General features: G+C 50.3%; 1 protein-coding gene across 2 annotated transcripts in view; it reads left to right on the forward strand.

Annotated features, from left to right (window-relative positions):
- The window catches only part of LOC147616079 (kinesin-like protein KIN-7E, chloroplastic), a 38,093-nt gene extending 19,951 nt beyond the window's left edge, over nucleotides 1-18,142 (forward strand). The window contains exons 14-16 of one of the 2 annotated variants that reach the window (XM_086778718.1): nucleotides 16,851-16,997; nucleotides 17,648-17,831; nucleotides 17,957-18,142. In XM_086778718.1, coding sequence (XP_086634844.1) covers nucleotides 16,851-16,997; nucleotides 17,648-17,761 — 261 coding nt within the window. In that variant the 3' untranslated portion in view covers nucleotides 17,762-17,831; nucleotides 17,957-18,142. The remainder of the gene's footprint in view (nucleotides 1-16,850; nucleotides 16,998-17,647; nucleotides 17,832-17,956) is intronic. The other variant, XM_086778717.1, reaches the window with a different exon arrangement.
- Nucleotides 18,143-19,486: the final 1,344 nt, after the last annotated feature.

Genomic DNA, 19,486 nt, shown 5'->3' on the forward strand with positions numbered 1-19,486 from the left:
ACATAGGGTTGTGAAGCAGTCCATGACCGAGAGCGTTTAAGACAAGAGTTCTCGGGAGACGCGATCACAGAAAGAGGTGTTTTCGAGGAGGTGCCAGTACTCGGGATGCACATGCCAAAACTAGAGCCAAAGCTAGAGCTAGAAGCCAAACCAGAACTAGAACCAAAGATCGAGCATGTGGATATTTTCAAATCCTATTTGGAGGAGGATGGATTACGGATTCATATAAATAGGATCATTAGGCATTCAATAGAATGATCATTCAAAGATCAAGAGGATCCATTTGTCAGAGTTTGCAAGGCAACAAGGACACAGTGGTGGATCAACAGGAGCTTCTCTTGTTTGATTGCAAGTAGAGGGTTGTAGGGGTCTTTGGTATGCATCATGAAGCTGTGAATCAACAAGATCATTGTATATATAGCATGTTTTGGCAATATACAGTAGATTAGGTCTCTCTCTCCTTCTCTTCTGTGTCTTTGCTGAACGTAGGATTAGCATTAATCTTCTTTGCCTAACGTTAATCATGAACACACTTTCGCAACGCATGTTACAACACATGTGGGGAGCGTGGGAATGTCATACGTGTGAGGCGGTTGGTCACACAACTCACGTTTCGAGAACGGATGGAACATGTTCTGAGAATGGATTTATGTGGGGAGCGTGGAATGGAACAGAATGTCATAACCTCTCATTCCTATAGATATGAAGTTACTGAATGTCCACATTTTCTATCTTACTGACTTCTTTAGAGGGACTACCCGGGAGGACACAGAGTCGAGAGCCCAACAGTGGGCACCTTGCGGGACTCTAGTTAAAAGAGCTATCTAGTTGGGCAGATCCAGACGCCCGAGGGTTCGCAGATCCTTACATCAGAGACGGTGCCTACACCGGAGGATTCAGAGCATCATTGCGAGGCATCGGGCTCGTCCGACCAGGCATCTCACTATGGCAGATATCCAGGCCATCCGGCACAGACCCATGCTAGAGCTCCTAGGATGATTACCACTCCAGCCATATACTGTTGTACTCACTGTCACTTTTGTACTCCCGCATATTCATGTATTCATGTATCCATGTACTCATGTACCCCATTTTGACTAGTAGCATTAGCTTCCCACTCTCCCTAGTTGCTGCTTCCGGATGCTCCCTATTGATGTATTGTAGGGCTAGATACTTACCTTTAGTCCTTTCTTTTCTTTTCCAGATAGTGTATCAGATGTCACATGGTTGTAACTTTGGTCTCATAGGTCACTTTGGCCTTTTGAAGACGTTAATATAACATTTCATTTCATTTCATTTTATTTCTCTTTACTAACTCACTCTACTCTTTAGAGTTTAGACTCTCTCTCTCTCTCTCTCTCTCTCTCTCTCTCTCTATATATATATATATATATATATATATATATATATATATATATATAGATCAGTTTACACGTGAGACAGTTGGGGTTTATCGAGATGCAGTATCTGATGGCTTGTTCGCATTAGACTCGCATAGCCCTCTGGACGAGATCACGAGAGGATTGGCAGGTGTACTACATGCATCTGCCTCATATGCGTTTCCTTGCACTATGATCCCTTCCACCCACCCCCGGAGCAGTGCCCCACAGAATAGTTGGTATGATGATGAGTGTCGTGAGACACAAGTACAGCTACTATGGCGTGAGATTGCCATTGGGTCTCACACGCATAGACAGGCCAGGATGATCTTTCAGTGCCTTGTGTGGAGGAAGAAACGAGCCTATCTGGCTAAGCTAGAGGAGGAGATCTACCAACTCCTCTCGGGGAAGGACAGCAAGAGAGCATGGAAGATGTTTCAGGAGAGACAGTCTGGTACTCCGATTATTATTATTTTTTTTTTTCGAGAAAAGATCCTTTCATTAGTTATGTAAAAAAAAAACGCCCGTAGGGCTACAAAAGAGATCTCTCCTGCTCCTAACAGAGAGAGGAGCAGTGAATACATCAAGGCAGCCCGGGAGACTCTCCCTGGGTGCTGCAAAATACAAGCATCAGTCTAACGGACTGAGCGGCTAAATCATACAATGGGGGGGGGGGAAGAGCCAAACAGGTGGCCTGTAGTGCCAACGGGGGGATCCCGTGTGAAGGGTGTAGAACGGACCACAGCGCCAAGTGGTATGGAAGGCCTGGCGCCGTAAAATCGCCTCATCCGAGTCACCCCGGATGCGGTCGTACTGTCCTCGCAGGGTGTGGATCAACTCCTGCCAAATCCCCCGAACAGTCTCTGCTGGTGGCTCTAATCTCCCCTCAAAGGCCGTAAAACACCGGGCCCTCCAGGTGAACCAGATGGTGAGGCTGCTGAGGAGCTCCCATCGTAAATCCCTCTCCTGTGTCCAGCTGGCGGACGAGAAATCCGGTGCCGGAACCAGGCGAGGCTGGCCCCTAATAAATCTGATGGCCTGACTGCCCTGCTCCATCTCATAGCCCATAGCAGGCCCTGACAAAGTCGACCAAGCAGCGGCACCCCACGTAAACATACCCTCTGGAGAGAGGGGGGCCAGAATACGCAGCATCCGCAGCCAAATCTGCTGTGCCTGAGGGCAGTCCCAAAGGCAATGTCTCTGTGTCTCCATAGGGTGGCCGCATCGGACGCAGGCCGCCGGAAGACCGCTGTAAACAAGCCAAGTGCCAACTGCTGAGCCCCTGTTGGCGACCAGCCACTGAAAAGCCGAGATCCTGCGGGCCTGTCGACTAGCCCAAAGCCGAGCCCAGAAATCCTCCAGGAACTCCTGTGATAGTCCCTGCAATCGCCAATGCCCCGCTGCCGCTGGAGAAACCGTCCTCCTCGCCGTCAAAATATGCCGTCCCAGCCGAACAGTATACTGGAAAAAGGTGATCTCTGTGGCCTCAAGGGATGCATAAGGATCATGCCACTCGTACTCTCCGGGGTCCCACTGTAGCCGGGCCAAGGGGCGCGCTGCATATGCCCATATACGCCAATCCGGGAGCACGTCAGCAGGGTCGGGGTCAATGTGCCACTTCCGAGAAGCGGCAGCCACTACCCGAATCCTCTGAAAGGTGCACTCTGCGACCAAAGGCGACTCCACCTCCACTCTCTGGAGTCGGCCCTCATCCTGAATCTCATAATAGAGGCATCTGCCATCCTCAGTGCTAGCTCTGACAGCAATCAGGATCTCCAACTGTGTAAAGGCTCCCATCCACCGTGGGGCCACTGGCTCGAGAGGTGTGAACCACTCCTCTGTAAGTGCCTCCTGAATATCATCCCTTATAATCAACCCCCCTCTGAAGTGACTCAGCCTCTCCACCTGGGTCTCCTCTGGTAGATTGCAGAAAGCCTGCCAGTCTCCAAAACTACGAGCTGGGCCTGCCGCTAAAGGTCCCCAGGCTAGACGAGGCCGAGAACCCAGCATATGACCCTGCTCTGTACGAACCGCTGGGCTCCAGATAAGCGGCTGCCTGGCCCACTCCTCAACACAAGACGGAGGCCGCTGAGAGAGCCCCAGGCTCAGCAGCTCCCAAGCTCTCAGGATACTCAAAGCAAATCTGTCCTCCCATCCTCTACTGAGGCCTGTCCTCCTCATCTCTATGAATATCCAGCGAATATCTGGTGCCCAAGTACCCCCTGCAGGAGGCGCCCGGGCCTGCAGTCGCTGCAAGAGGAGCTCTTTCCAAGGCTCAGCGCCGCCTGGAAGCAACCCCCGAACAATAAGCTTCCCCAATAAGGCTCTACTCTGATCGACTGGATCTATAATGCCCAAACCGCCCTGAGCCAGCGGAAGTGTAATAACTGCCCATGCAACCTTTGCCCGAGCTGGCTGACCATCCCGCCCAGACCACAGAAAGTTCCTGATCAGCCTCTGTACCTGGCTGATGCAAGAGCTCGAGAAAATCCAGCAAGACGTAATGTACCACATAGTCGCTAACAGCACCTGATTTGCCACCACCACCCTCCCAGCCAAGGATAGTCGAGCTGTACTCCAATACAATAGCTTCTTCCGAATGCTCAGAAGAAGCGGGGCAATCTGCTGCTCAGGTGACAAATCAAGGCCAATCTGGCATCCCAAGTACCGCACTGCTGTGCCGGGAGGAATCCATCTAAAGCCGGGGTCCGGACTCCATGCCGGAGTGGGAGCACTACTGATCCAAAAGGCCACTGTCTTGCGCCAATTGATCAATGCTCCCGAAGCTGCACTAAAGATCTGGAGCGACTGCTCTGCCCGAATAAGATTGGCCTCTTGGCCATGCAAAAATAAGCCCGTGTCGTCTGCAAACTCAGCATCAAGCAAATCCTCCCCCCGGACTGGGAGCTGAAGTCCTCTCAAACCAACCTCCTCTGCCGTCAAATACATACTCATAGCCTCCGCAAAGAAGAGAAAAAGGAAAGGGGCGAGAGGACACCCCTGACGGACTGATCTGGTCAGCTCAAAACTCGGCCCCCGACCTCCTGCAATCAGCACCTGGCTGCGAGCTGTGGAGTACAAAGCTGCCACCCCTCTGATCCATCCTGGCTCAAAGCCCAGGCGTAGCATAGTGCCCTCTAAGAATCCCCAATCAACTCTATCGTATGCCTTCTCAAAATCGAGAAGCATCACGACCAAGTCCTCGCCAAGAAACCTAGCTCGGGCCGTCGCCTCCCAGAAAGTAAAGATGTTGTCAAGGATACTGCGCTCCTTGACAAATCCTGTCTGAGTAGCATGAATCAACTCCCCCAGGAAGGGCTGGATCCTCAAACTCAAGGCCTTTGCCAAGACCTTGTAGACAGTATTGAGGATCGTAATAGGCCTCCAATGCCGAATATCATCTGATACTCCCTCTCCCTTGGGGATAAGATAGATCAAGCCCTCGGAAAAGCTCTGCGGCATCATCCCAGTGTCCAAAACATGCTGAAAGCCCCTGCGGAGGCCTGGCCCCAAAAGGTCCCAATAGCGCATAAAAAAGGCCGGCGTCAGTCCGTCCTCCCCTGGGCAACTATGTCGCGGCAGGACCCTCAAGGCCTCGGCAAGCTCAATCTCTGACAAAGGCGCACCTAGAACTGTGCGCATATGGTCTGTGACCCTCCTCTGCACATGGGCCCACACAGTCTGTCTGCATACATCTCGATCCTCAGTGGCTGGCTCCGCTGAGAGCAAGTCACGATAAAAAGCAGTGGCAATGGCTCTGATCTCCCCGAGCTCAGTAGCTATCGATCCATCCGGTCTACCAAGCTGGCGAACACCTGCTCGCGCATGACGGGGTCCAGTGATCTCAAAAAACTCCCCAGTCACTCTATCACCAAGCTGTGTCCACTGAGAGGCCTGACGACGAAAGTAAAACTCATGTCTCTGCTCCTCTGCCTCTCTAACCTCTTGGCGTGCCTGGCTCAGCTGGGACGCCACCCACTCACATGCAGGCTGCTGCTCCTGAAGGCGCTGTAGCGAAGCAAGGCTGCGTCTCAGCCGTTGCTCCCGCTCGCGAATCTCTCCCAGTCGTGTCAAAGCTGCAGCGTGTAGAAAAGAGCTAAGATCAATGAGTCCCTGGGCACACTGGCCCGCTGCATCCTGGTCAGAGCACTGACTATCATGCCAGATCCTCTCAATGTCCTCAGCGAGACTGGGGTCTGCAAGTACCCTCTCTGGGATCCTCAACTGCAAGCTGGGCTCCCGTGTCCCCTCCTCCAAAGTCAGTATAACTGGCGCATGATCTGAAAATGAGGTGCCAGCAAGAATGCCGACGGAGCCCCCTCGCTCCCCCAACCAATCGCCCACATAAAAGCGATCAATCCGAGATAGATTAGTCCCTCCCTGCCGGCGATCCGACGGAGAGAAACTAAGACTGTCCTGAGACCGGGAGAAAGCCCCATGCCGCCATGCATCAGTGATCCTCAGAGTCATACAAAACCGGTCCCAAGCTGCAAGCTCCGTGCCGTGCACTGTAACATGACTGCCTCCCACCCTATCTGCCGGGTCCTCAAGCATGTTGAAGTCTCCCCCAACACACCAATGTGCGGCCTCTGGCAATGCATCTGTAACCTGAGTCCAGAACTCTGCTCTGGCACTAGCATGATTGGGCGCATAGATGTTGAGCACACCCAATAGCTCATCATGCATCCTCAGAATGACATACTGTGCTCTACCAGGCACAATGATCCCTCGATCCACAATGGCCTGCCGCCATGCATCTGCAATAACCATGCATACTCCTCCCTGTCCACCCAAAGGACCAAACCCTGCAGACCAGAAAGTGTCCCATCTACCAGGCATCACCGAACCATATCTCCGGATCCTGCTCTCACCCAAGTGGTGCTCCTGCATCATCAGAATGTCAATGCTGCCACCAACCAGGCATCTCTGTAGCTCCTGCCTCAAGCAGCCTCGATAGCGTATAAAGTGTGCTCCGCCAAGGCCCTGTACATTCCATGAGATGATCCTCATGGATGTCATACTGAGGTGGGGGCTGTCTCAGCCGTGCGGCGGGCCTTCGCAAGCGGCTTGGATGGAGAGTAGTCCCCATCCGAACGGCTGCGAGTCTGCCCACCCGGTGTACTGCAAGAATCCCGGATCAGACGCCAGTGGCTGTGACCCATGGCGACTGCCTCCTGCTCTGACATAGTAACCTCGTGAATACTCACATATCCTGGGTCGCGTGCCAGATCTGCAACTATGCGCACGACCAAATGTCGAATCCCGGATGTATCCACACTCCCGGGATCCAAGACAAAATGAGCCAACTCCCAAAGTCGGCCCAGCACATCTGTAACCTCCAAATCGCTCATGTGATGAGAAAACTCAACTGCCTGAGCCTTCAACGTGCTGAGAGCGAGCTCTAGAGTCCACTCCCGGTCACAAGGTCCACATAGAGGGAATGAGAAGGCCACCGCTGAGTCTAGTGCCTCCTCCCCGCGGGCCGGAGGTATCACTACATGCACTCGGATGGGTGCTGGCTCATGGGGACCCTCTGCTCCAAAAAGCCGTGTGAAGGTATAATCAAACGCCGCCGAGCGCTGTCGAATGCCGAGGCGACTCAACCGACTGCGGATAGATGAAATCCGTGAGGCCCTAATCGGCATAGGTCTCCTCTGTGGTGCTCGAGCGAGGTCAGTGCTCAGCGCCCTCCGGACTGCAAGTGAGCGCCAGGGAGCTGCCAGGACCTCCCGGGAAGGCGAGGCGGGCGGAGGGGGAGGAGGGGGAGGCGAGGGAGGAGGAGAGGGAGCCGCTGCCGAGACCGGAGCGGGGACGGGAGGAGGCGATGGTGGAAGCGAGGCGGTGGGAGGGGATGGGTGTGGGGGAGGTGAAGGAGGGGGAGCTGGCATCTCCTGGTCCTCGGTCGCTGCAGGGGTCTCCTCCTGAAGGGGAGCAAATCTGTTCCTCACGGGAACCCAGTGAGACTGAGACTGCGGCTGCTGCTGCAGCGGTACCTGGGCGTGCTGTTGTGGCTGTCTCCCTCGACGGCGCCCCTGTCCAGGCTGCCACTCCGAGGTCTCTGTGGCCTGAGCAGGTGTCCCTGAGGCAGCCTGCCGAGCCGAATCTGTGGGCGGGCCATCCGTGGCCTGCTGCTGTGGTGAGGGCCGAGGTCTCCTGCGAGGGCAGGCCTTGGCCAAATGACCGACCTGCCTGCAAATGAAGCACTGGTTCGGGAGCCCCGAGAACTCCACTCTCTGATCTATCCACCCCCCCCCTATCCTAGGTAGCTGAATGACCTTAGGAAGGGAGGAGATGTCAGATACCAACACTCTGACAGAAGGTAGCCCCGCTGCTCTGGCCACCACTGAAGCTGCTGAGGGGCCCGTCTCAAGAACCGAGCCCACCAATGCTCCGAGCCTGGAGAGGAGCGGAAGATACTCCCGGCGGAGACCAGGGAAACAAACTGTAATATGGAAGAGGCGCTCTCCCTGCTCCGCCGCAGCTGGGTCAAATCCATGCTGCCAAGGCCTGAAAAAAGCCCGAGCACCCCTGATATCCAGAGGACTCATGGCAAGGACCTTGGCAACGCTCTGGGCGGCCTCGAACTCGATCTGATAATGTCCCCGGCCCAAGAGCTGTACATCCAGGATCTTGCCCACATCTGCAAGAAGGCGAGCCTGAAGTAGATCCCTGATCTCCCCTCTGCTGGGGCGAGTGCCGACTATACGGCAGATGGTGGAGTGAGCCTGAAGGCGTTCCACCTCTGCGGTGAGGCTCGCTTCCTCTTCCGGCGAAAGAGAAAGCTTGATGGGGATGACCTCGGGGGCGGGCGAGGGGGCTGCGGAAGAGTCCCTCTGAGGCGAGGCGGGAGGAGTCTCCATCAGAGTCTGAAGCTCAAGCGAAGGCGAGGCGAAAGCGGAAAACCTGCAAGAAGCGGGCTGCACACCAAGAGGCGGAAAGACGGATGACGAAGAGGGGAAAAAAATAAAAAACCCCCAAGGGGTAAAACAGCACGACAGAGGAGGGAGGGGGGGGGGCGGCGAAACGCGAGAAGGAGGGGGGGGGGCGCTGCTGAATGGAGGCGGGCGAGAGGAGGCGAAGAGGCGGGGGGATGGCGAGCAGGCGGCGGCGGGGGGAAATGGCGCACAGGCGGCAGCGGGGGGAACAGCGGCAGCGGGGGGGATGGCGAACAGGCGAAGAGGGGGGGGAGGCGCAGCGGCGAGGAAAGGGAGAGGGGGGGGCGGCGCAGCAGCGTGATAGGAGAGGGGGGGCGCAGCGACGAGCAGAGGGGGGAGCAAGCGGAGGGCGGAAGGAAGAAGGCGCGAGGAGGGGGGGGAGCGATGGTGCGCAAGCAGGGTGGAGGCGGGAGCTTCAGCGAGCGAGTGGTACTCCGATTATTGCACCTGAGGCATGGCATACTTATGCTAGAGAGCTATATGATGCACTAGTACGGCCCCCCACCCTCCCTCCATTGGGAGCTAGATCGGCTAGCAGCACCTTTTTTACTATGTGGATGGTGCTAGATGCGATCAGGGTTAGTTCCGTACGTCGTACGACTGAAATCGTACGTACTTGCTATACGGTACGGTACCGTACGGATTCGTACGATACCGTACGATTTTTTTTTTGGGGGGGGGGGGTCGTCGTCGTCGTTGTTGTTGTTGCTGTTGCTGTTGCTGTTGCGTGGAGCAATTTCAGTCTTCTAGAGAGCCATTCATCTATAGGGAGCTGTTTGTCAGCGTGTGCACTTGCCATTGCCATATTAGGCAAGCGATCATATTGCCTGATGAGGAGGACGAGGCAATCTTCATGGAGCTCTATAGTGAGCTTGTGGCAACAGATACTCGCAGCACCAGGAGTCAGCATGGACGGGGGCCGAGCAGTTGGAGTTCATAGGCCTCCGCCTTCGGCATCGGCAAAGGGTGGCCTTCGCACATATGTGAGGCGGGGATCCTCGAGCTCCAATCCCCGCCTTCATGATGATATTCCATTGCCCCCTCATGATGATACCCCACTGCCTAGAGAGCCCTTGTTTGATGATGATGGCAACCTACTTAGCGAGAATGATCCCCAGAGTGTCTCGTCCACCTTCGAAGAGTCCTCTTCAGAGAACTCTCTTGATGGACACTCTAGTAGTGATCATGTTGATGATCATGCAGATGTTGGTGATGATGTAGACTTTTGATATGTTATAGCTCTCTAGGCATTGGGCATCTATCTCCTTCTAGCCCATCGATGATGTATTGTAGTATGTAGTATCATGTATGTACGCATGTTGGCGGTCGCCCATGCCATGAGTTTTTGGCCTATCCTTTTGTAGCAATTTTGTACTCTAATGGCATGATGACATTATGTTCATGGTTCTACTATTTTGTAACTTCTTGTCTACAATTTTTAAGTTTAGAAGTATTTTTTAAAAAAAAACGTACTAATATCGTACCGTACCTCAAATAATTTTAAGGTACCAATTAGTACCGTATTTTATCGTACCGTACTGTATCGTACCTTTCGTACTAACTAACCATGGATGCGATAGACAGGTTACAGAATGGAAAGGCACAGGATCATGATGGGCTAGTTGGAGAGCACTTCTCATATGCATGAGACACTTTGGCTTCGCTCATCATACATGTGTTTAATCGTGCCATTTGTGAGGGTTTCTCGACAAGCTCGACAAAGCATATCATGTACCACTCTTTAAGAGTGGGGACCCCATGGTACCAGGCAACTACAAAGGACGGTCATGATTGGTCATTACTTGGCCAAATTATATGGCTCTATATTGGAGTCGGAGTTGAGCCGATGGGCAGAGAGGCATGGTCATCGAGCACATGGACAGGCTGGTTTCAGGAGAGGATTTACCACCTTGGATCACATACTGACACTTCGGGTACTTATTGAAGAGGGCAGGGCACAGAAGAGAAGGATATATTGTTGCTTTGTGGACTTTCGCAAAGCCTTTGATATCGTACCACGTGCCAGGCTTATGCACAGATTGCATGACATTGAGGTACTCGAGGATATGCAGTGGGGGATATATGCTTTGTAAGAGTCTGTGAAACAAGCAGAGTCCGAGCTCCAGGCACACTATTTGATAGGGTGACGACCTTCACGATAGGGGTGAAGCAAGGATGCGCGCTATCGCCCACCCTCTTTGGACTGTACATTTATGCGGTCTCTGATTATGTAGACACACTGGGAGGCCCAGGGGCATGCTTGGCAGGGGTGTTGATTGATATATGCTGATGATATTGTTCTAATCTCAAACTCTCCGGGAGGGATTACAGAGACACCGGGATGCATTACAGGCTTTTTGTGCGGATAGAGATCTGACAGTGAACCTTGGGAAAACCAAGGTTATGGTGTTTAACACCACACAGGCATGGGTGACGAGATCAGAGCCTCAGTTCACTTTCTGAGGGGAGCCGGTAGAGTACGTCAGGTCATATGTCTACTTGGGAGTTACTTTCACAGGATCGTGTTTCTCCCTGAAGGAGGCAGCAACAGCTAGATTAGCTCGAGGGCATGCAGCCTTGGGGGCACTTGAGAGGTAGTGTGCACACATACAGTTTCAGGAGCCACGCACCAAATTGTGGCTATTTGATACGCTTGTCACACGGACCCTCCTGTATAGGGAGCTCCAATTTGGGGCCCAATACACATCATAGATCTCAGAGAGGGACAGATAAGGGAAGGAGGCAAATGGAGAGACCACTGATTATGATGATTGCTTGCATGATTCGGAGCAAATCATCAGTACCACATGAGATTGTTCGGGCTGAGCGGCTGGGTGCCTCACCAAGGCCCCTATTCCAGGCAGTTACCTTTTTACAGCGGCTATGGGAGCTCCCTCAGCAGAGGTACTCCCGATTGGCATTGACCTCATCCATACAGTTGACAGAGGATGGAGATACTCATTGTTGGTATGCTCAGATGAGATCATGGTTTGACCTACATGGTTTGCGGATAGAGGCACTACCACCCTTTCAGTACAGTTTGGATTGTCCATTTTTGGATCTCACCCGCTTAGTGCAAAACCGCGTGATCAGGATGGATATCATCAGAATGGACACAGAGAGGACATAGACTAGCCCCTTGAGCCCTTGGGCACGAAAAATGGCTCATTACAAGAGCCATTTTCTACACCTCTCACCGGATGATTTTATCACCCGCCTGGTGTACATGGATGTACACCTATCACATGGGATACCTTGTGCCATTGGACAGATCCGGACCTGATCACACCAGCTGCGGATTGAGACCGGGCGATATGTGCATCGGATCTTGGATGACCGCATTTGTCAGCTATGCTACCAGGAGGTAGAGACAGAGGAACACTACCTTTTTCGTTGTATAGTCTATTATGAGATCCGAGGGAGATATCACTGCCTCTTCCGAGAGGGTTTTGGGCCGTTACGTAGGGTCATGGAGTTTGAGGATTAGAGATGCTTGGGATTGTTTCTACTTGAGCTTAGGAGACATAGAGACCCTCTTGGCAGACAGGAGGCGGAGCCATGATGTACCTAGACAGAGGACCCTGATAGATTTCTTCAGCACTAGCACCAGCAACCCAGCCCACACACCTCCTGATACCTCCTCCATTGGGTCATCGGGGCACCGACCACGCTCCTAGGGAGTCACCATTGATAGAGCAATTATCTTATGTCGTGCTCGTCGGCCACGCCCACTAGGATCCCGACCACGGCATCCTCACCACCATCGCTAGATCAGAGCCATTATTACTCGGCATCGAGGCACCTACCTCGCTTCTACGACCTCTCCATTCTAGACAGCCCCATGGCGGAGATACTTGATCTAAGGAGAGGGCAACACTTCAACTGATCAGCATACATGGATCTCCCTGATATACATTTTTTTAGTATTTTCCAATATTTTCTACTCAGTATCATCTCGGAGTCTTACAGTTCTATTCTTATAATTGTAGGACAATCAATTTATTGTACTTTTTAGTCTCGTTTAGTTGTTCTCGTTGATGGGACACCAACTTCAGATGTACTCTCAGTTTTGGTCTCATAGGCCACTAGGCCTCTTAGAGACGTTAATATATCATTTCATTTCTCTCTCATGATGACGTGTTGTTCTTGTTCTCGTTCCGAGTCTAAACGTCCTTGTTCCCCGTTTCGAAATTGGGCCTCGTTTCACGTTCCATGTGACTATGATTGAAACCCTCCCACTCCCACTTGTGTGGCTTGTTTGCATGGCATGGCAACACAGAGAGCCTTTCCCTCACGAGGCTACTCATCGGGCTCCTCACATCTTGGAGCTTCTCCATATGGACTTGTGCGGTCCCATGCGGACTACTATCCAAGGGTGATGCTAGGTACATCATGATTATTATTGATGATTGAAACGCGAAAAGTTCGGGTGTATCTTTTGGTAGAAAAATCTCACGCTTTCAAGAGTGAGTGGATTTGGTCAAGAATGTGACCACACAGTAGCTTTGACAAGTTTGTTCAGGCAATGGAGGAGAATTCATCTCCAAAGCCTTTCACAACTTTTGGTCACAGAAACGTATTGGCCGTCAATTCTCCACACTTGTTAGTCCCCAGTAGAATGGTGTGGGTTGAATGCCAAAACAAGATTGTTCAGGAGATGGTCCATACCATGCTTTCTTCTTCTGATCTTCCTTCCTCTTTTTGGGGAAAACCTATGACCATTATTGTCTACATCAACCGTTCTCCTACAAAGGCGGTTGCTAATATGACACCGGAGGAGGGTTTTACACGACAAACCTTTGGTTTCATATCTCAAGGTTTCCAGCTGTGATGCTTATGCTCATGTCCTTGATTTTGCCACGTCCAAATTTGATTTCAAATCCAAGGAAGTGTAAATTCCTTGGTTATAGCTCTCGAATCAAAGCTTACACATTATGGGATCCGGAGATGAAGTCCTTAGTGATTTCCCACGATGTTCACTTTGTTGAACCCTCGTTTGATGATTTCTGGTCTCACCTCGAGCTTACCATAGAGGCTCCTCATCCTCGGTCTGGCAAGGCTGTCCATTGCCACCACCTTATGTATTTTTGTTTGTAGTCGACGCCATGAGTAGCTTTCTCTCCGCTCAAGAGATAGGGCTCTAGGGATTGTGTCTTCCCATTCGCGCGTAGGAGGAGCTACTTGATTTCGAGTTTGCCAATGACATAGCAACATACTTGTCCGTAGATGAGGGGAACCTCCAGAGGTTCGCCGAGGCGATAGAGATCTTCTGCCATCTGGAGCACAGATCAACTGGCACAAGTCGTTTGGATTTTGGGTTGGCTCATCACCCATGTTGACTTGATGTTGAGTTGAGGCTTTTCAATGGATTTTTGAGGGGCATTCTAGTTCGTTATCTTGCATGTCAGGTGGGCATCCTGGGAGCGGTAGCTAGCTCCTCTTTGTTTGAGCATTCATAAGAAGTTGTTATATTGGAGTTCAGCTAGGCTTTCTTTAGCTGGTCGGGTTTGGTGGCAAACCAGGTTCTTCTTGCCACCATGTGGTATATCACCTCTTGCTGGGTCTTCTCTCGGGCGTGCATTTGTCAGGGTCCAACGGTTGATCCGCAACTTTATGTGGGTTGGCAATGAGATGAGAGGCCTGCAGACAACAGAGCCCCCCATGGAGGACTTTAGGGGATGCTTGCTTCACTGTTTGCTTGCATCTGAAGCTCCAGCTCCCGTATCTGCAACTCAAGTGGAGATAGGGCTTGTTGTGTTAACCCTTCAGTGGAGTTAGTATAGGTGGGAATTGGGCTAGGGATTTGGGTGAGAGCATTGGCGAGAGGGGGGAACGAGGAACAGAGACTTCAGCCCTTTGTTCTTGACGATGTATATAACAATGTAATGAGAATAAGAGTGTAGAGAGAAAAGAGAGACCATGCATAGGGTTGGGTCCCAGATATCCTTTAAAGGGCCCCACCACGTATGTTGTATTGCTGTATTGAATGAGTAGAACGATTGATTGGTGCTTGTAAATTACCATGACTGAATTGACCTTGGAGACCTTCACTTGGCTGAGGTGACTCTCAGCCTGTAGATGACCCTTGATCTTCACCTTCCACCTTGCCCTTGGCTCCAATTGGCTGTCTAGGCCCTTGAAGCCTGGCACTTGCAAAATATATGAGATGAATTATGCAAGGAACTGAAGATCGCTTATATATGTTATCCATATGCTGGTCGGTTATCTTACAGCAGCTGTCGGCCTGTTTATATGCTCACGACTTGGAGAAAATAGGCATTAAATGCTATTACTTTCCTTTATGCCTGGCTGGCTGCTCTTGCTGCTGGCTGAATGGCCTTTTAGGCCTGGTCATCTGAGGGATGGCTGGACTATTGTTGGGCTAGTCCCGTAAGGTTGGCCGATTGGGGCCTAATCTCTTGGTTGACCCTTGGTTGGCCCTTGGACAAGCCCTACATGGCTGCCCATGAGAAAGACACTTCAAAGCTTGCCTCTTGAACGTAGACTGGTGCTTGTGTATACGGCTGGAGCCTAATAAATGGCCAGTATACCTGATCATCATTCCAGAGGTTTACATAGATGTGCGGAACATGCATTGACTTCATGTGCATGACATGCACACTTAACCATGACCCTCTACATCGAGCTGACTCGTCTCGGACAAAAGCTCACAAAGGGCAGTTACCCCTCTAAGTCTTGCACGTGTTGCATGGATATCTTCACGTGGCATCCGAGTGTGGGATGCATGTGACACTCGCAAAGAGAGAGAGAGAGAGAGAGAGAGAGAGAGAGAGAGAGAGAGAGAGAGAGAGAGAGAGAGAGAGAGAGAGAGAGAGAGAGAGAGAGAGGAGAGAGAGAGAGAGGAGAGAGAGATTAACGTCTACGAGAGGCCAAAGTCGGCGGCCTATGAGACAAAAAATAATACAACTGTGTTCTTCCGGTCATCGGAAGAAAAAAAGAAAAGAAAAAGTGTGCATGTGTTTGGATACAACCATGAATCATCATGGATCGGTGGAACCCATATACAAACAATATAAGGGGGGGTGGGGATGTGGATGGAGTGCTAAGGCAAGATGCATCTCTATATGCTGAAGGGGTAGTACAAGCATGCTATGCAGATCTATGTCTAACTCCATCTAGTGCCATAAGAGGGATATAAGATATCATACATCGCCGATGATGAGGCTGTGAATGGCGTGAACATGTATCCTGAGTCTCTGAATGAAAGCGAGCTAGCCTCTCCTGTGTCTCCATCTGGTGGTGTCTCATTCGGATAGCTGCTATCTCTCGGTGACGGAGTCGGGGTGCTCTATGTCTAGTCTGTCTAGGTCTCCTCCTGGCTCTCAATTCCTTTGCTCTCTGTGCGGTCACCCCACGTGGTACATCAGCTGCTGGCACTGGCATAATAGCTCCCTGGAAGAAATCTGTGAGCTGGGACTGTCTCCCACTCCTAGTGGGAGCGGGTGTCTGGAGGAGTCTCTCTCGAGAACTATGAAGCTCTAGTAGTAGTTTGCCAAGCTGTCGTTGGTCCGAGGCCTCCATCAACTGATGTAGTGAAGAGTGCTCCTCAAACAATCTTGCATATCTATCTGTGACCCCGTGGTGGGCTCTACATCTACATACAAAGTGATCCTCAGTCTCCACCTCCTCGCGGCACAATCTGCATATCCGCTCAGCTCCTGGGAACCCGTGCCGCTCTCCCAGCCTCCATCTCTAGTAGTAGTTGATGTGATGAGACTCGTAGCTGTCCAATAGCAACGCGAGAGCTGTGTGGCATGTATACATCCATGTACGCGGTCGATGTATAAACCCATCCCTTGAGATGCTCATAAAGTGGTCTCTGTAATACAGCATCTTCGGTGGTAGTGGGCTCTCTGGTGCTGTCCATGTCTCCTGTATGTAGTGCTGCCATATGTCTTGTCTCATCACTCTGTTCCTCTCATCACTATTATCTTCGGTGGTAGTGGGCTCTCTGGTGCTGTCCATGTCTCCTGTATGTAGTGTTGCCATATGTCCTGTCTCATCACTCTGTTCCTCTCATTGAGAGAGAGGTAACCCCGTGAGCAGACTGATCATACTGAAAAGGTGGCAACCGCTCAATGTCTATCCCATGATGTGAGAACCACTGTAGCATCTGTGCATACCAAGATCCAGTGTGTCTAGCCTCGGCCAGCTGTTTGGGATGCCTCAAAAGCTCGGCGGGATAATCTCTCCGTGGGCATCTCCCTCATCCTGTATATAAAGGAGATCGTCTGGAACAATGCCTCCACTGCTATAGGTGGTGCAACAAACTCAGCTCGAACAATGTCATGCGGGACGGATGGTTTGTTGCGTATCATCCTCAAGAAGCATCAAGATCTGTGGTCTCTCCAGCTGTACCCACACCCAACCAGCATAGAGAGAGAGAGAGAGAGAGAGAGAGAGAGAGAGAGAGAGAGAGAGAGAGAGAGAGAGAGAGAGAGAGAGAGAGAGAGAGAGAGAGAGAGAGAGAGAGAGAGAGATTACTGATTTTTTGTTATACTTTATTTTCATACAGATTATAGATGAAAAATCGTTGATCAAGAAATATCAAAAAGAGATTTTGAGCTTGAAGGAGGAGCTTGATCAACTAAAAAGAGGCATTTTCGAGAAACCACACATCCGCAGCACACCGCAGGATGATTTCCTTTCTCTACGTCAACAGGTGTTTCTTCGTCAACCATAGACTTGTGATATGATTAAACTCGTCTTTGAGACATGCTTGCTTTTGAATGCTCAAGAAGCAAGTTTTAAAGGAAGAACTAAGTTTCTTTGTTCTCTCAGTTCACCAATTGGTATCATACATGGGTTCAAGTTTTGGTCTTTTTGTTTAATAAAGATATAGAGACTTTTATAAGGTGGTGCACATGCATCTATTTGCCTATTTGTGCTCTGTTTGTAAGGTTTTGCACATACATCCATATGTACAGTTGTAAATATATGTATGTAGGCAAGCTCTTTCCCTAAGCTACCACTGAAATAGAAGAGAAAGGTCCAATATCGACACGATCATAAATCATAAAGCACCCAACCAGCATAGAAGAAAAGGGATGCTTAAGAAGGGATCATTGAGAGATTTTGTGTTTGCAAAAGTGGGGAAGGGCAAATATGAAAGAGGATTGAGGCGATAGCAAATGGTAGGAGTGCAGATCATCTTCCTTGTCTTTTGTTGATAAAAGTAACAACTCTATGAAGGGCAACAGGGTTTTCCTGGGCAAAAATATCAGTTGCATTTGATGTGTTTTAAGTGGCTTTCTCTTAAGAAGTATGAGAGAAACCAATTGAATCCTCTTGATTGGGTATATCCACATGCAGCTCGAGGCAGGACAAGTGAAGTTGCAGTCTAGATTGGAGGAAGAAGAACAAGCAAAGGCAGCTCTTCTGGGAAGAAATTCAAAGGCTTACGAAGCTGATTCTTGTTTCTACTAAGAACAGCACTAAATTGCAGGAACCTGAGAAGCTAGGGCACAGGAGACGGCACTCGTTTGGAGATGAAAAAGTAAGTAAAACTCTCTAAAGGTTTTTTCTGTTTATAGACAATGAGAGGGGGGAGAGTATAGAGAGTGGCCAGGGTATACGCTATGTGCACATTAAGTTGGTCTTATGGATTGAACACTCTTGTAGCAGTTGGCTTCCTTGGGAGAGAAAAGACAAGCATTTGCATTGGGTTTCAATGATGATTCGGGCTTAAATTGGACATGTCTTGGAGCATTGTTTTGAGGGTAAGATAGATGTCGGTGGCATTGAGGACACCACCAAAGAGGAGAAAAAGAGCAAACACCGGGGTATTCTCAGTTGGTTAAGCTTCGGGTAACTTCTTAAACTGAGCCCTTAACTATCAATAATGTGCAATTCTTATAGTGTGTTTGCATTCATGCATGTATATTGCTTTTGAAGAAGCAAACAATTAAATGTAGGACTATGACAATTATGATTTGCTAAAGCCACCTTGATGTGATGCATAGCTATTCAACCTAACCAAACTATCATGGGTAAATGTTCTCACACTAAAGCAAGTAGGTCTAGTGAGTGGAGGATCCCTCTCCTTGTTTAACATCTTGTGCAAATCATTAGGAGCAACTACAAAAGCGAGAGAAGTGTCACATGCACCCATGCACTGAGGTGCAATGTGGCTCATCATTAGCGCTATACTTGTATACATATAGTACCTTTTTAGGATTATTTGTCGTATGCCGATTCTTTGTCATATACCGTGACCCCATCATGAGCCCTAGTCCTTGGACATGCCAAGCATGAGCTATGTAGGCATTTCCAAGCCTTATGTGTAAGAGTTTGCCACTTAACCCACTTGGAGAGCAGTCAATTCATGTAGGTCACCCTAGCATAGACCAAGCATGTAGAAGCATGTAGGGCATAAGGCATAAAGCTTGCCTTATGGCATTGCGCATGGGCTGCCAAAAGGGACAAACAATGGCTTGCGGGGTCGGCCAACAGCAAGGGCAGGCGCACTACACGTGTGAAACGAAGGCAACATTTAATGCTTGTGAGCATATAAACTAGCTGACAACAATAGGTATTCCAGGTATTCCTCTTGACCTTGAAAGGTCTAGGCTATAGTAGACTAGGATGTTCCCAAGATTGCTCACGCGATTAGATCATTTGTGGGTCTTTGCCAAGCCTACAATACCCATATGGACAAGTCTTTCGACCTTGTAACACCTCTCACAGATCTACTCAAGGGAGTGAAGATGCATTATCAAAAAGTCTCTGTTTACGGACAAGGCTCTTGAGGCCTTCCATGCATTGAAGAAAGTGGCCTCAGAAGCACTAGTTCTTTTTTTTTTTTTTCAGAAAGGAGACTTCTATTAAGTATGAAAATTTTTTACAAAATGGAGATTTCACACCAAGTAAGGTGGAGATCTCAACCAATCAGGAGCCCTGTGCTACCAATAGGGACGTGAAAAAGATACCAATGTCCCACTCTCTCATAAACTGGCCGCGCTTCCTCTCCGCAGCCCTCGAAGATCCCTGGATTTTGGCCCAGGTAGCCATGATGGTGTGAATAATATCACTCCAAATCTTGCAAAGACACTGAGAAACAAGAACGGGAGTACCCTCAATGCCCTCGGTGCATCTAGCCTTCCAGATATTCCAGGCTGAGATGCTAGCAATAATGTCCCAAGAGCTGTCTAA

This window comes from Cibotium barometz, chromosome 39 (genome assembly GCF_041138505.1).
Source record: "Cibotium barometz isolate CiBa-2024 chromosome 39, ASM4113850v1, whole genome shotgun sequence".
NCBI classification, from domain to species: Eukaryota; Viridiplantae; Streptophyta; class Polypodiopsida; order Cyatheales; family Cibotiaceae; genus Cibotium; species Cibotium barometz.